The sequence below is a fragment of the Agelaius tricolor genome, unplaced genomic scaffold (genome assembly GCF_023055355.1).
Source record: "Agelaius tricolor isolate 1412-34295 unplaced genomic scaffold, bAgeTri1.0.p SCAF_20, whole genome shotgun sequence".
In the NCBI taxonomy this organism is placed as follows: domain Eukaryota; kingdom Metazoa; phylum Chordata; class Aves; order Passeriformes; family Icteridae; genus Agelaius; species Agelaius tricolor.
This window is the reverse complement of record NW_027269280.1, coordinates 2,055,577-2,071,653: the sequence shown is the minus strand read 5'-3', so window position 1 is coordinate 2,071,653 and position 16,077 is coordinate 2,055,577. Positions and strand designations below refer to the sequence as shown.

Below are 16,077 nucleotides of genomic sequence, written 5' to 3'. Positions count from 1 at the left end.
GTCCCGTGGAGGGACGTGGGGCAGGAGAGGCCGAGTGGCTTTGGCCGTTTCCCTGCAGGATCTGCTCCCGGAGCTGGCTCGTGGCTCAGCCCACAAACGCGGCTCACGAACGGCTCCGTGTGCTGCCCCACACACACAGAACCCCCCAGAACTGCGGGGTGCCAGAGCCCTGAGCACACTCCCCGTTCTCATGGTCTGCATGGCCAGGATGGTCTTTCATCCCTCCTTACAGCAGAATCCCTGGGGATGTTTAGTTTTTAAAAGGTTTGAAGCCAAAGGGGCTCTGTGGGGCAGGTGAGCTCAGCTCCCTTAGGGAAGCTCCCCAAGGGGGAGGGATGGATGGGCTCTGCATCCCACCCTGCCATCCTGCAGGCATGGGGAGGCACAGCTGGAAGAAGCTGCTGGTTTCATGCAGGAGCCAGAAAAGCTTTTCTGCAAAAAGCTTTAGAGTGCCTGGTGTTAGCTGACCCAGAGAGGTGTGAGCTGGCCTGAAGGAAGGTGCACGTGTGCACCCAGGATCTACTCCTGAGCCAGGGGCTCTGTGCCTGGATTCCCGAGGCTGATCCCTGGCAGTGGTGTCATGCTCTGTGCATGAAGCACTCTGCCCTTGTGTGTGGGGGACAAATGCTTCCCCCATCCGTCCCTCGTCCCTCTCCTCCCTCCCTTTCTTAAGTGGGGATTTGTGCAGCCACCCTCTCATCTCCGCTCAAGTCTCCCCAAAGCTGAGCAGACCCTGCCATGGGGCTCTGCAAGCCCCACCAGGGCCTATGGGGCAGCTCATCTCCAGCTCTCCTCTCTTATCATACCTCAGGCATCACTTTTAGCTCCCTTACAATCTCCCTCTTGGTCCAGGCACTCCCAGATCCCATACCCCCATCCCAGGTTGGATTCTGCCCTGACACCCCCAGAGACTGGAGTGGGGTGGAAAATGCTACCCTGCCCTGTGTCCTTTACACCAGCCCTTCTCAGCACCTTCCCCTCTTTTGGCAGCAGTGATCCCACTCGGGGTTTAAAGACAGTTGGGGCTTGCTATTTAAGTTTATGCCTTTTTGATTTTTTGGGTGTGGGGGAGTTCCACCCCCATAAACTTCTCCATTGTGTAAAAAAAATATAGGAAAAGCAGATATTAAAAACCAACAAATAGGGAAAGGAGCAAGTCAGTGGTTTAGAGAAAGCAACAGCACCTTTGGAGACTATTAAATTAACATCAAACAGGATTAATCAGCAGATCCACAAAGCTCAAAGCTGGGGCAGGGAAGGGAAGAGAAGAAAACCAAAATGAACAAAAATGGGGAGGGGAGGAATAAATCCCCCCGTAAATGGGGAGATAAAAGGGCTGAGAATTAATAACACAGAGAGAGTGAAGGTGGAGAGGGCTGCAGACCTGGCAAGGAGCGCACGTCCTCGTTTCGTCCATCAGCAGGAGTTATGGGCATAGCAGCGGGCAGGCTTGCACTGGCATTCAGAGAGTTAAAAGCATTGGCACTGAGAGGTGAGCGCTCTTCCCACTGCTCGTCATATTTACCCATTAGGGCTTTCCTAATTATTGCCTCCAACCCCATGTTGGTACTGGAATTCTCTTGGACCGACTGGCTCCTACAACTGATTAGCCCTGGGAGATACGGGAGAGGGAGGAGAGAGGGGTCGGGAGATGGGGGGGAGCCAAATGAGAAGAAAGATGGGGGGGACGGGGAAAGGGGGAGAAAGGAGACAAGGGAGAAGGGAAGAAACAAACAGTCAGCACATTCTCGCAAAGCAACAAACTTTGTCATCTTGTTCTTTAAAGCACTGCGATGCACCCGTCCTCCTCCTCCTCCTCCTCCTCCTCCTCCTCCTCCCGCTCCATCCCGCCCCGGGGCTCGGCGGGGGCTGGCGTGGGACGGATGGGACTCACTCTGGGATCTGGGCTTTGGGAAGGTTCCCCGGGGCCAGGGGCTGGGGACAAGGGTTTGTCACTGAGCCCCAGGGAGCATCTCCAAGGAGCAGGGGCTGTGCTCCCAACCCAGCCAGGCTCGGCATGGGGGCAGGAGGAAAGTCATTTGGATGTGGGGTCCCTATGCACGCATAACAAAAGTCAGTGTGCCAGGAATTTGGAGGCCGGGGCGGTTTCCCATAAAGGAAATCAGGGAAGGAAGAAGGGGTACCCCATAAAAACACTTGATGAGAAAGATGTGCGTGGATTTGGCCCTGGGGTGGTGACAGGATGCAGGCAGCCCCCAGAGCTGCCGGTGTGGGCTGGGCTACATGGGGAGAGGGGAGCGTCCTGCTGTCCCTCCTCCAGCTCTCTGCAAGCCCCCTGCCCCCGTCCCCCTCTCTCCCAGGCCGGGTTCCCTGGGGCCCAGCGCCCCCCGGGCTGTGGGACAGGATGCAGAGGCGAGGTGTGGGGTGAGTCTCAAGCCATGCAGTTATGGAGCAGCACCGCACAGGGACCAGAGGCTCGGCCGCGCCACCGCCATTCCCGGGGTGGCACTTACAGGGAACAAGCAAGGGCAAAATACAGACACGAAACTGCCAGGCCCCCAGCTGAGCCCATCCTGGGGTGTTTGCTCTGGGATCCCTGCCCCTCTGCTTGGAAAGGGACAGATCCCAGGTTCCTGGAAACCTGGTCTGAATATTTGTCTTGCTGTAAGAACAGGCAGGGTCTTTGCTGGTCCCCTCTAGCCTAAACTGATTCTCAAATCTTGTCTGCCAGGTCCCTTCAGTTCCCACCTGGCTGCACCTGCTCATCCCAAAGGCTGATGCCAGCTCACTTCTTCTCCCACATTCATTTCCCCTGGCAAGCAGTCCTATACCACTGGCCCTCCCACAGCACCAAACCCCTGCCCACAGCACCTCCTGCCCTTGGCTGTGGGAAACCTGCTGTTCTCCTACTTAAAACTAACAACCTGAAGGCATTCCTGCTGTAGGAGAGCATTAATTCTTAATCAATTAAGTAGCAATTAGTATTCCTCAGCGGGGATTCACTCCATTCGTGAGTGCACCCGGACATGTTGCAGGTGGCAACAGGGTGACAGTTTCCCACTGTCATTCCCCCTGGGCTGGTGCTGGGCCTGAGCACTCCTCCAACTCCCAGGAGACACCTCCTCCTGCCCCAGCACCCCTCATGTCCCTTTTGGTCCTCAACATCACCACTTTGCCCAGCACAGGGTGCTGCTCTTGCCCCAGTTTGCTTTTGTAACTGGCTCCTGCATCCTGCCCAGCCCAAAGTGACAGACCCCACTGCCCACCCTCACACTCCCCTTTGCCACTGCCCTCCCACCCACCCACAAGGTCCCACCAAGAGCTGGGTGCTCTCTCCAGGCATGAGGTCCACCTTGCTAAGATGGTTTAACCCTCTGATGGCATCAGATGCCCAACCCTTGCTTGACCTTTAACCTCAAACTCTGCCAGGCTTCCCAAGGAATTACACTGCCCTTTCTCCAACCCAGCTGCAGGGAGTTATGGTGTGTCCCGAGGCTTCTGCATCCCAGCAACTGTTACACTTGGTTTTAAGGGAAAACAGAACAAAGGAGATGCTTAAATCTACTGAGCCTCCTGCTCTCCATAGCTGTAAGCCCTGTGGGAAACGAGGTACAGGTATGTGGGGAGTTACCTGCTCCAGTAATCGCTGGCATGTTGAAAATCTCTGTCCCAGGCTGCCCCACATCTGGAGAAAAACAAAGAAGCCCTTCAGCATGGAGAGCAGCATGTGCAGGTTAGTGCCTGGGAGGACCTGCCATGGCAGCCATGACAAGACTCCCATCTCTGCACAGCACTCTGGACAGCAGCCCAGCTCCCCCAGGCACTGGGGTGGGACTGTGGGTGCTGACTGGGACCAGGAATAACTCCCAGTGCCTTTGGGAGATCCACAGTGGGCACCTTCACCAGGTGGGAAAGGGCAAAACAGCAGAGCCCTGCAAGCCAGGGCAATGTCTTTGTGCTCAGTGCTGGCCACCCTCCCTTCCTGCCTCCTGCCCTTGGGATTACAAACTCCAAGGAGCCAAACCCTCTCTCCTGCCCATGGGATTTTCAAAGGCTCAATGCCCCCTATCCATGGAGCAGGTCTGGGCAGCGGAGAGGGCAAGGAGGAGGAAAAGAAATGTTAAATCAATATTTTCCCTCTTAGCTGAGCTGTTTGACTTGGATATTGCTTTCCTTAGAATAACAGAAATTCTCATCAAATAAGAGGCGTATCCAATTTCTATATATTTTCTCTTGATAAGGGAAAGTGTGGAAGGTCAGGGGGTTCAGCCACACGTCCCCAAAGGGGCATAACAATACTGTTGACTCATGGTAACATCATCCAGGAGACGAGACAGCTTGGTCCCTCTTATCCGATGCAGCTGTTGTAAGATGGATTCAAATTGAATTAGTATTGACTGGATAATGCTGGGCTAAATTAAATTATGATCCTATCTACTCTATTAGCGGTTAATGAACGAACGGGCTGAATTTCTAATCTGAGCCAGCCTGGTTAGTTTTACAGAGCTGCACCAATATTGATGTAGGGCTTAAAGTAAGGTTGGGGGGAGATGCATCTCAAGGAGGAAGGATTCAGCTTGGCTGGCCAGTCATTAAAATATCAATTGCTCTTAAGTGTCCTCCATGCTCAGCTCATTATTTCCTTCCTACTGAGGTTATCTGGTGTGGGTGGGATTGACAGCCTCAGAGCACGGAGACAGAGCTGGGAAGTCTCCCACTGCCCCCCCCAGATACACACAGTCACTGCTGGCACCAGAACAGAGCATTCTAGGAAACATTTGGACCTTGTAGTTCAGAGAATCACAGAATAATCTGAGCTGGAAGAGACCCACAAGGACCATTGAGTCTGACTCTTCAGTGCAGACAGAGCTGTCTGGGAGCTCCCAGCCCTTTAACACAGCAGCACCCATTCCCAAATCTCCTGTGCTTCATGTGTCCTCGAGGCTTTTCCTCCCCTGCATTCCCCACAGGTTCTTACTGTACTCCGTCTCGTTTTTGTTGGTCGTGCTGAGCTTCTTGATGATCTCCTGCTTCTTGGACTTTACCATGGCAGAGTTGCTTTCAGTCAGCTTGCTGAAGAAAGCTGGACGCTGAGTGTTGTTTCCTGGGGACTTGGACCCCATCCTGCAGAGAAAAAGACCATTGGAAACCTCTGCAACGTCCACTGCACAAAGTCCTACCTAAAGAGCCTCTTCCCCCAGTGTGACTCTCAGGATCAGGCTGGGAGCTCCTGGGATACTCAGCACCTCCAACCTCTCTCCCTGTCCCAAGGATAAATGCACCCCATGGTACTAAACAGCCGTGACAAATACAGCCCCTGGGATGGGACACAGCTTTGGGCAGCAAGGAAAGCAGCCTGGCCAGGCCATGTGTGGGGCCATCCCCCCTCCCCAGCTGCCCCCAGGCCGTACCTCTGGTCCATGGGCTCTCCCTCGCGGAACAGGACGGGGTACGGGGCGCTCTTGGCGTGCTCAGCCTCTCCCGTGCCGTCGGGTGGGGACACGGGCTCGATGCAGCTGTCCGGCCCCCCTGCTGCTGCCTTGGCCTGCTCCGGGGACCTGGGCAGCAAGGGGACATGCCATCAGTGCACTGTGACAGCCCCTGTCCCTGTGCAGCACCTCGGGACTGGGAGGGGAAAGGATTCCTGCAGCACGGGCCACAGGGACAGCGGGGTTTGGGCAGGGAGAGCTGGGCTGAGCCAAGCCCTGGGACTGAACCCCCCAAAGTGGGACAGCTGAGCCACCCCAGCACAGGAGGGACCTGCTGGTGGCAGGGACACATGGATGGATGCCTGTGGAGGGCTGTGACAGTAACCTTTTGGAGACACTGCTTTTGATTCTATTTGTGAACACAGCGGAGGCAGAACCTGCCACCTCCCATTCTCCTTGTCAGGGCCACACAGGAGCTGGGTGGCTGCAGGAGGGGCCTGGAGCTGGGGCAGCTTGGGGAGGATCACTACTGGCCCCTGATGCCTGCCTGTGGCCAGAGCTGGGAGACAGCCAAGCTCCAGTCTGCGAGGAATTCCTCACAGCCAGTTCTGGGAATTCACATCTTTGTTCTTTCTGTGGTTTCTCTTTTTTCCCCAGTTTTTTTTCATCACTGGGTGGTCAGGGCTGGGCTTTTTTCCTTCAAGTTGTAAAGCCAAGTCCAGGACCACGCAGAGCTGGGAAGAACAATCCCATTTACTGACAAGGCACCACTCATTCCTGGATACATCTGGGTGGGTGTTTGGGTGGGAAGAAAGACCCATTTTTAATTCCATACAACAGCAATCAGACCTGCCTTGTAGCAGCAAGGGGATTTGAAAGTGACTTTAATACATATATAGGTGGTGCCTGAAATGAACAATGCCAGTTGTCAGGGCACCTGTGTCTAATAAACTGCTGATTCACTTTGAAAGATGAAGATAAAATTAACTTTGAACCAATGGAAAACATGTTGCTTCAGGTTTTTTGGAATCATCTGTGGTCAGGGACTGAGAACAGTGACAGGACAGGAGGCAACAGGCACAAACAAAACACATAAAATTTCATCCCAACACAAGGAAACTCTTTTTTCCTGTCGAAGTGCTGAAATGCTGGGAACAGGTTGGCCAGAGAGCTGCTGTCTGCAACAGTGGAGATATTCTGAACCCAAGCAGCCAGGACCCAGGGTAACCTGCTCAGGAGATCACTGCTGGGTGATCTCAAGAGATCCCTTCCCACCTAAACCATCCTGTGACACCGGCCAGATTGGGAAGAGAATTATGCATGGAATCTAAAGAACACCTCTAGGACAACAGGGATGGCAAGAGGCACCACCCCAGGGGAGAGATGCCCAGATGAGAAAGGAGCTGGGCTGTGTAAGCAGGAAATCCCCACAGCACCAAGCCTGGGAGAGCAAAGCCAAACTCCAATCTGCCCCATGCAACCCCTCAGTGCTGTGCCAGGCAGCCAAGGGCACCCACCCGACCTCCCCTGCGCTCCCTGGGTCCGTGTGAGCTCAGGCTGGCCCACGCGCACCCGTGCCAGCCCCTGGGCTCACCTTTTCCCCCCTTCTCCCTGGGGGGAGATGCGTGAGGCCGTGCTGTGCTCCTGCTGCTGCAGGAAGGCCTCGCTGGGCGTGCGGCGCAGGTCCAGCACCGGGCACGCGGCCCCGGGGAACGAGTACAGCGGCGCCTGCAGGTGCGAGTTCAGCTGCTGCGGGTGGTGCCGCGTGTAGTCCTGCGTGATCACCTCCTGCAGGAGAAACCACGGTCAGAAACGGGGCTGGCTTCAACCTCTGTCCTGAGGGTGAGCAGGGGGGAAAGAGGCTGATTTGTCCCTGCAAATGGAACTTCTGCCTCCTGTCTGCAACGGGTTGTTGGGCTTCTTGGGGACACAAATACCTGGGCTGAACACTCGTGATGCCCCCTGCTCTCCAGCCCCCAGCTAGAGGAGCTGAGGTCTCCAGTGTCACTCCCACATCCCCACCAGACATGTTTCACTGAGCTCCTCCCTCCCCCTGGAGCCCCAGCAGGAAGGGGATGGGGTGGATGAGGTTAGTTAGTTACACTGATGTGCTGGGCCAGCGTGACCACGCGCTGGTTCATGCCCTTGATGCTCTGGCTGGACTGCAGGGGCTGGCACTGGGGGCCGTCGGGCTGCCGCAGGTGCTGCAGGTGAGCGGATTCAGGAGCCGAGGCCTTCAGCGAGCCTGGGGGGCACCAAGGAGAGAGCAGGAATGAGATGACATCTGTATCCCCTTCTCCAAATGCCATCCTAGCACTGGAGCACAGCCAGCCCCTGTTCTCACCTTGCTGCTTCTGCCTCAGGTCATGCTCTCCATGCCCCTTCTCTGTGTCCTGCAGCAGCTTGGCTCCTTTCTCATGGGACAGGCTGGGCGAGCTCACCGGACTCACTGCCTCCATCCGCTCGGGGCTGTAGCCTCCATGAAAGCCTGAGGAAATGAAGGGAGTTAAAACCAGGAGCTCACTTAGCTTTTCCCTAGCTCTGTTGCACCACTGCTTGTGGGTAGAGTCACATGTTCAGCAAAGTGTGGGAAAAAGAGATGAGGGAAGACCTGGCAGGGCCACCTCTGGTGTCCAGATGTGGTGATGGCTGCTGTGAAGAGGTGATGTCTCATTCCTGCAGAACTGGACACTCAGCAGCTCTCGGTGACAGCATGAGATCCAGGGACCAAATCCAACCTCTGCAGGTTCACAGTTTGTTCCCCCATTTTCTCCACCCACTGGAACCCCCACACTATGCCCAGAGAGACAGCGATGCCCAGAGTGGAGGAGGCTGCACAAGAGGTCTCCAAGTGCATCCACAGTCCTGGAACACACTGCTAGAAGGTGCCAGGACCAGACATGACTGAGGGGTGGGATGGGATGCAGCTCTTCTCCCAGCCATGCTGCTGTACCCTCTCCATCCTTGGGATATGGGAAGAGGAGTGGGACACGAACTCCAAGTGCTGATGGCCAAGGCAGCTGCTGCAACTTAAAGATGGGGTCCCACCAACCTCCCCAAAGGCTGCTTGTTGCTTCTGCATGCTAGTGGGAGCTTGGATGAGTGTTCTGGTTGAAGGTTGGTCCCATCAAGAATGACCCAGACCTTGAAATCCATCCCCCTCCCTGCACTTTCTACTGGAATAACTAATCCTAGTGCTTTTCTCTCTTACACAAGATTCCTCTTAGGTGGTTCCAGTGGTCTGCTCTGGAAATGGCTGCTGAGCATGGTTGGCTGAGTGATCCCACGACAGCCACGGCGCCCACCTTGGGCAGCATCCAGTACCAGCACCCTGAGTGAGGTCACCCTGAGCACAGAGACCCCATCCAAGCTGAGACCCACAAAGCCCTCAGAGACCCTGCAGCTCATGAGCAGGGAAGTGCTTGTCTGATGGCCAGCAGCCTTGTCACGCTCACAATCCCAGTTCTCCACTTTGCTCCTTTGATTTATTACCCACAACTGTTCTTTACAGACTGCCTGGGAATTTCTAAGGATGGGGAAATCAAAATTAGCAAATGGCTATTGTCTGTATAAAGCAATACCAGGAACTGGACAACATTTGCAAAACAGGACTTGGCAACTGGAAAAACTAAAAGAGGGTGGAAGAAGGGAAGATCCTTAAAACAAGCAAAAATAAAAAAGTCTGGAATAACACAACGGCCAGGAAGCAGAGGGACAAGCACACTTGGGGAGCTGATGGAGTCAATATCCAAATGTGCAACTGAAAATAAGAAGTAATGAAATAAAATGGGTGTCAGGCCACAGGTCTCTCACCTCTGCCCTTCAATTTCTGATCATCACTAGTGGGGTGGTTACTCAGCGAGCCTCTTTCTCACTGGCCTTTATCACAAGACATTTGGTGCATGATAATCACATCTATGAAGTTGGCTGCTGTCATGGTGCTCTTACCGAGTGCTCGGAGCTCCTGCTCCTGCATGGAGAAGCGTTTACTCTGACTCTTTTCTCTACTGTGCTGCTCGGAGCCCGAGGCTGCATGCTGCTGGTCCAGAGGGTGGTGGTGCTGCTGGCTTTTCCCCTGTCCTCTGCCATAGTGATGAGAGGAGCCAGGTCCGGAGGCGGGCAAAGGTCTCGACTCCATGGCTTTAATGGGCGAAGGCGACTGCTCCAGGTTGGCCCCGCTGGGCAGCTTTGAGGTGTAGACGTTGTTGTCAGTCTGGGCTCGCTCTGCCTTGGCTTCCCTCCCCCTCGAGGACTCTTTCTGCAGGATGGCTGGGTCCAGGGGGGCTGCGTAGCCGTCGGCCGCGCTGAGCGAGGAGCGCAGGCTGGAGGCCGAGGGGAAGGCGGCAGAGCGGATCGGTGACGTGGTAGTGGTGGAGGAGGATCTGCAAGGAAAATGAAGACAAGGCCAAGGTGAGAGAAGCACGTGGAGAAAGGGAATGCTCTTACCAGAGCCTCAGTGTTCAGCTTTGCCTGGTTGAGCTCCTTCCAGGCCTGCTGAGCATATGGCTGGGCCATGCAGGGACAGTGAGGAAGGATTGGATGGAGCCTCCACAGTAACTGGCCACAGGGTCTTGGGCCTGAATGCATTGACTGGAGAACATAAACCCATGAACAGGTCCCAGAGACCTTGATAACTCCACCACCAGGCAATCTTCAGCAAGAGGAGTAATACCCATATTTGGGCCCAGGTACACTCCTACGTTTTCTCCCAGCAGCAGGAAAAGCAAAAGAATTGGGGCACCAAAATGTGCCTCTCCCCACCACAACCTCCCTGAAAGCCTCAATCCCGCTCCCACTGAGACTGAAGGGAAAACAACTCCCAGTCCTTCCTTTCAGAGGTGCTCATTAATTAAGTGTTGGTGCAGGCAAGCACTGGAAACCATGGTGGGGGGCACGTACCGTAGGACGGAAGGGGTGGGGGTCTCCGAGGAAATGATCTTCATGCCGGTGTTGTGGAGCACGCTGGGGCGCTGCTGGATGGTCTCGTGGGTGCGGGGTGACACGGGAGAGTGCTGGTGGCTGTGAGAGTGGGAGGACGAACGGCTGCTGGACTGCTCCGTACCTGGGGAGAGCACAAGGAAGGGATTTAGCTCTCTGTCCAACAGCCCTAACCCTACCACCCAGCACAGGTCCCAGGGTGGAGGATGGACTCCTCCCCAGCCTACCTGGTCTCCAGATGGGTGCATGCTCCACTGTGGTGGAGGCTAGGATGGATTTTTCACGCTCCCTCTCTCGTTCCCGCTCCCGCTCCCGTTCCCGTTCGGACACCGACGATCCTGACTGTTTGGTCATGTGCGTGGGCCCTCCTGAAACCCAACCAAGAGGCAGTGAGAGGGCTGCAGACACAGCAATTCTCCCTGGGAATGCTGCCTGCTCTTCACATCGCTGTGTATGCAGAGCAGATAAGGAATGGCTCCATCCAAGGTCACCTGGAGCAGGACAGACGAGGGCAACCAGCGCGACAAAACCCAGACAAATCATGGAATAGCTGTCCTGTCTCCAGGGTATGACCTTCCACAGAACTGTTTTCTTTGGGGAAGAAGGAGGAAAAGCAAGGAAGCCCTCAACAAGCAGGAAGAGAGGGAGTCAGTCCCTGAGTGAGAATTAATTTGGGGTCTCCCAGTCTGTCCTGGCATGCTGAGCCCATGGCCTTGGATTGGTTATGAGCATTCTCCTCAATCATTTTCCCACTGGAAAAGCAACCTCCAGCATTACCTGGGGAGAGCGGGGAGCTGCTGTGCCGGCTGCCGAAGGTCTGGGGGGGTCCAGGGATGTAGGTGATGCGGTCCATGGTGGTGGCAGAGGTGCCAGGGGTAGGGGGCACGAGGACGGGCAGGTGTGGCACTTGGGACAGGTCGATGATGCCTGCAGAGAGAAGCGAGAGGACTGTCAGGACAACGCTGAGCTGCTGCAAGCTTGGCCGTGCTGGACCTGGCGGTGCCAGCCTGACCCAGCCTCCTTCTCCCCTGCTGCTCCCAAACCCCTGGGCAGTGCTGTTCTGGAGGACCTGCTGCATAGTTGAGGGCGAGGGAGGGCTCCCGGGGTGACAGCCCGCGCAGCATGTCTGCCCGCTGCGCCATGGCCGTGGCTGCGGCGTTGTGGTGCATCTGCTGCGACGTGATGTAGTCGTTGATGATGGTCTGGCGGTTCTCCATGGCCGCCGTGTCCGGGTAGCCCCGGATGAGGTACGGGGGGTACAGGTGTGGGTACGTGGGGCTTGGAGCCAGATGCCTTGGCAGGTAGTAAGCAGCAGCTGGGAGAGAAAATAATGTAGATGTGAAACCCCGGAGATCTCAGGCTTTTGGAGCATAAGGAAAATAAAAAACCGTGCCCCCAGCCCAGCTCCTACTTACACAAGGCCTTCAACCCCTTCTACTGCTCATAGCCACTTGATGACTCCTAGCTAACCTAACAAACATGGCCCTCCCTCCAACAACAACCCTCATAGCAGAACTAACCATTGTAGTCGCACTTTTCAACTGATCCGCCTTCAGAATTATCCTAACAGGAGCTGCAATCCTACTTCCCGCCTCATACACCCTATACATGCTAATAATGACACAACGAGGCACCCTCCCATCCCACATCACATCAGTCCAAAACTCCTCCACACGAGAACATCTCCTCATAGCCCTACATATAATCCCCAAGGTACCTGCTTCCAGCTGGATCCCCCTCGGGATGGCGGCGGGGTCGAAGGGCAGCGGGATGTGCCCTCGGTACAGATCGACGCCGCTGACGCCGCGGAGCAGGTGCTCGTACGGGGAGATGGGGTGGTGGTGGTCGGGCACGGGGGCGTGCGGAGACTTGGAGTTGGTGAGCTCTCTCGATGTGGGGGTGATCTTTCTGTCCTGGGACACCGGCTTCCCAGCAGTGATGCTGCCTGCTGAGAGCAGAAGGAAATGAGTCAGAGACTGAGCACTGTGGCCAAGCCATGTCCCTGAGGGATGCCTCTGGCCAAGCATGTCCCACAGGGACAATCGTAGCTACCCTGAACTTGAGGGGCCTTTCCCTCCTCCCTGCACTGCCATGCCCTGTTACACCATCAAGGTCAGGGTGGGCCAAGTCCCAGTTGCCCCGTGGGAGAGAGGCCTTTCCCAAATCATCCCTTCACCCCAGCACATCCATGCTGGGCAATCTGTGCATTCACCCTGGCCTGCACAAGCCGATGGTGGTGCAGCCTTGCTGCTAGCTCTTCAGCACAAGGAGGTCACTGCTGCTGTTAGTGACAAGTGTGAACATCTCCCACCCGGTGTCCCAAGCACTGCTATCCTGCCCACCTATGGAAAAAGAGTGCTGTGGGATGCTGTTGGGACAGGGAGGACACTTTTGAAACACCAATGGCTTCACCAGACTTGCCCCAAGTCTCCCTTTGGCTACCCTGGCGCAGGTGAGGTGCCCTCACTTCAAGAGAGTGAGCACCCCCAGGAAGGGCACTGAGCCCCAGCTGTCCCTGGCAGCCACCCCAGTGCCATGAGTCAGCCGTGGGTGTGGGGTGCTGGGAAGAACAGGTTCAGCAGGCACCTGCTGGGAATCACTCAGGCAGGTGGGGTCAGCAGCCACCTCCCATGCACCTCACCTGCTTGGCTGTTGGACATTTTACCATCAATAAAAGGTTTGCCAAGTACCTTCGTGCTGCCGTGGGGTGGACTCCCGTGTGGAGACTGGAGACCCTCTGTGCAAGTGGCTGCTGAAGGCCGTGCTGTGCCCTGCCTGGTGGTCCTCATAGCCCAGGGCACTTTGGTGGGGTTTGCCCGGCTCGGGTACAATCACAGGAGCCCCTCTGGCGATGGAGCCACCTGAGTTTGTCACAGGGCTTGGCCTGTTTTTCAGGCTCTCTTCATAAGCTCTTTCCAGATTCCTCGGGTCTTGGATGACATCCAGAGAATGCACAGAGTGAAAAGTCCTGCCGGGGCTGCCGATGATGGAGCGCACATCGTGCTTTTTGGTACTCGAGGAGGAAGAGCCGCTGTCATACTTCAGTGGGGTACCCTGGGGACAGGAGGCAGAGGGGACATCAAAGGGGCCTAGAACAGAAGGAGCCCAGTGACTGCATCCCACTGAGCTCCAACAGGACTCAGGGTGCCTCATTCAGTGGGTCAATACACAAGGGTTTCTCAGTCAAACAGCCAACAGCCGTCGGCAGAGCAGAGATAACCACTCGAGCAGGGCAGGGTGGAGGGCCCATCTTGCATGTCTTGTTGTGCTCCAACAAGATGATGATGATGAGTCACTGCCGAAGGCTGGCTGTGCCCATCACGCCTCTCTCCTACACACACTGTGAAATGGGACAGGACTGCAAGGTGCCATGGGAACCCTGCAAATATTTGGAGACCAACAGGAGATATCATGGCGTGTTTCATCCTAACTACTGGCCCTGCTGGGTTGCCACTTGCCCATGAAGGGAGGAGACCAAGTTTATGTGCACCAGAGTCACAAATGCTGAGGGCACAGAGTTGACTCTGTCCTTGGAAAAGAGGCAAATGTGTCCCCTTTTCTTTACACATGTAGATGGATCATTGCTTTCTTAACGTCCCAGGGGTGCCCTGGGCTTTGTATTTATCTGCAGGGAAGGATTAGAGGATGGTTTGGATTGGAAGGGATCCCTTCAAAGGATGGGGCAGGACAACCTGTACCCAAGCAGAGCGTCAGCTCTTAGCAGTGATGCAACACAAAGGTGTCTCTACTCTCCTTTTACCTTGGGAATGGCTCCCAGGATCTGTGCAAGGGCAGCAGTGTGAGCAGGACTGATCTCATCCAGTGCTCACTCCATACTCACCTGTGTGATGGAGCCTTCCTTCAGAGGTCTGGTCAGAGAGATGTCTGGTGTGCGCCTCAGCTCCTCCCGGGGGATCTCATGGATTGATCTTCCTGCTTCTTTCACCGTGGCTACCAGGTCTTCGTGGGCTGATTTCATTTTCAGAGGAGTCAGATCATGAGATCTGACCTTGTAGGCATCAGATAAGTCCCTTGGTGGAGTGTTTTCCCTCTTGAGCTGTTTGGCTTCTCTTCTGAGGTAGTCCTCATGGGCCTCCACATAGGACCGAGGTATTCCTGCAACCCCCAAGCAGATGATGGATGCAGAGGGTGACTCCCCAGGCAGACCCTGGACTCCCAGTCCCCATGCAGATACTCACTTCTAGGGGGTCTCTAGTTAACACATGTAACTCAGGGACTGGTACCCAACTGAGCCCACAGAGCAGCTATACCACTAATGCAGCTGGTCCACCTCTCATTTACCACCACCTTCTGCACCCATTTCAAACTAATTTCAAGCTGCTTCATGCGAATCACTGACAATTTTGTCCCTGACTTTGGCAGAATTCAGGTAGAAGCTGAGCAGGACTGAAAATCTCTCTGAGCACAAAGCAGGGGCTGCAAAGATCTGCAGCTGGACCTTGATGTGCCCATCCTTGCTTCCTCCTGTCCCACCCTGATGATGAGAACAAGGGGCCATGCACGTGAGGTGCTTCCCCTGCCCGTGCCCATCTTGTACTCCCAGGTGTTACCTTGTGTAATCGAGCCTCGCATGTGATGCTGCTCCTTTAGGTTATGGGGACTGTGTCGGTCTGGAGGGATCGCTCGACCCATGAGACCTAGAAGAGATCCAAGAGGGAAAGTCAGGGTGTGACACAGCAATTAATTTACCACGAATACACGACAGTGTTACCAGGGATGCCTGGGACAACAAGGATAAATACCAACAATTTCTAAATTATTATTTATTTTTTCCTTTTTTTAAATGTGCTTTTTTCTTTTTTATTCCTGGAGCTGGTCTGTCAGGACAGACACTCAAAGCAAACAGGCCAGTCTACATTCTGTTTTTTTTTCCCATGCTGGTCAGATGCTGTCCTGTTGGGATATCAGCTAACCACTGCCAGAACACTGGCACAGGAAGATGTACCATGCAGACAGAAGACAAGATGAGATCTCCACAGGTCAGTAACATAACCCAGGTGAAAGGTTTCATGCAGACCCACCTTCAATGCTGGTAGATAAGGTATCACGGGCTGATAAGCCCCGGCTGATCCTCCCCTCCATCATATCATAGGTCCGCTTAGTTCCTGTGGTCTCATGGGAAGCTCCCGAGCTCCTGCTGTCTTCTTTGGGACACTGAGAAGCAGCAACTCCACCTGCAGGGGGGAACACCAAGAGGCATGGAAAGTCAGCACGGGCCAGGAGAGGGTGTTTACTGCTGTTTGTGTGCGTTGCTGAGGGGTCAGATCTCATCCCAGCATCAGCCGCCGCTACGCGGTGCCAGAAACATTGCACGCGATTGGCTTCCAGGAAATTCAGCTGGTGTTCTCTCCCCTCCCTGCCTGCCTCAGACTCCAGATCTGTGCCTCCCTCTTGGGTAGGAGCATCCACCCAGTCATGTCCCATTCCCTCCCTCCCTGGTGGGGCCATCCCGTAGGCAGCAGGACAGCCCTGAGCCAGTGGGAGCAGCTGCAGTTCCACTGAACTTGACTCTTTGGGTCTGGGGAGTTTTGGGTTTTTTTCCTTGTTTGTTTTGATTTTTGCTAGACACCTACTGTTTGGGATCTTGGCCAGCCTTAACATCTGCCGAGACACTCCCTGGGTGAGAAAATCAGGGAAAACGGAGGAGAAGCGAAGCTGAGCATGATTCCTTTGAAACAGCACTGAGCACACACAGGAACTGGGAGAGATGGTGCAAAGCAGGACTGAT

The 16,077-nt window shown here is 55.1% G+C and overlaps 1 protein-coding gene across 12 annotated transcripts in view; it reads right to left on the bottom strand.

The window, feature by feature from the left end:
• The window catches only part of NCOR2 (nuclear receptor corepressor 2), a 227,685-nt gene that overhangs the window by 2,850 nt on the left and 208,758 nt on the right, over positions 1-16,077 (bottom strand). For 9 of the 12 annotated variants that reach the window (XM_071444955.1, XM_071444958.1, XM_071444961.1 and 6 more), the window contains 17 exons: positions 15,371-15,523; positions 14,900-14,986; positions 14,170-14,444; positions 13,019-13,382; positions 12,046-12,276; positions 11,398-11,643; positions 11,106-11,255; positions 10,556-10,696; positions 10,290-10,452; positions 9,339-9,772; positions 7,735-7,878; positions 7,493-7,635; positions 6,985-7,178; positions 5,373-5,519; positions 4,940-5,085; positions 3,593-3,646; positions 1,385-1,612 (listed from right to left, as the gene is read on the bottom strand). In XM_071444955.1, the coding sequence (XP_071301056.1) occupies positions 1,385-1,612; positions 3,593-3,646; positions 4,940-5,085; positions 5,373-5,519; positions 6,985-7,178; positions 7,493-7,635; positions 7,735-7,878; positions 9,339-9,772; positions 10,290-10,452; positions 10,556-10,696; positions 11,106-11,255; positions 11,398-11,643; positions 12,046-12,276; positions 13,019-13,382; positions 14,170-14,444; positions 14,900-14,986; positions 15,371-15,523 (3,300 nt within the window). The remainder of the gene's footprint in view (positions 1-1,384; positions 1,613-3,592; positions 3,647-4,939; positions 5,086-5,372; positions 5,520-6,984; positions 7,179-7,492; positions 7,636-7,734; positions 7,879-9,338; positions 9,773-10,289; positions 10,453-10,555; positions 10,697-11,105; positions 11,256-11,397; positions 11,644-12,045; positions 12,277-13,018; positions 13,383-14,169; positions 14,445-14,899; positions 14,987-15,370; positions 15,524-16,077) is intronic. The other 3 variants (XM_071444960.1, XM_071444967.1, XM_071444966.1) reach the window with 1 other exon arrangement.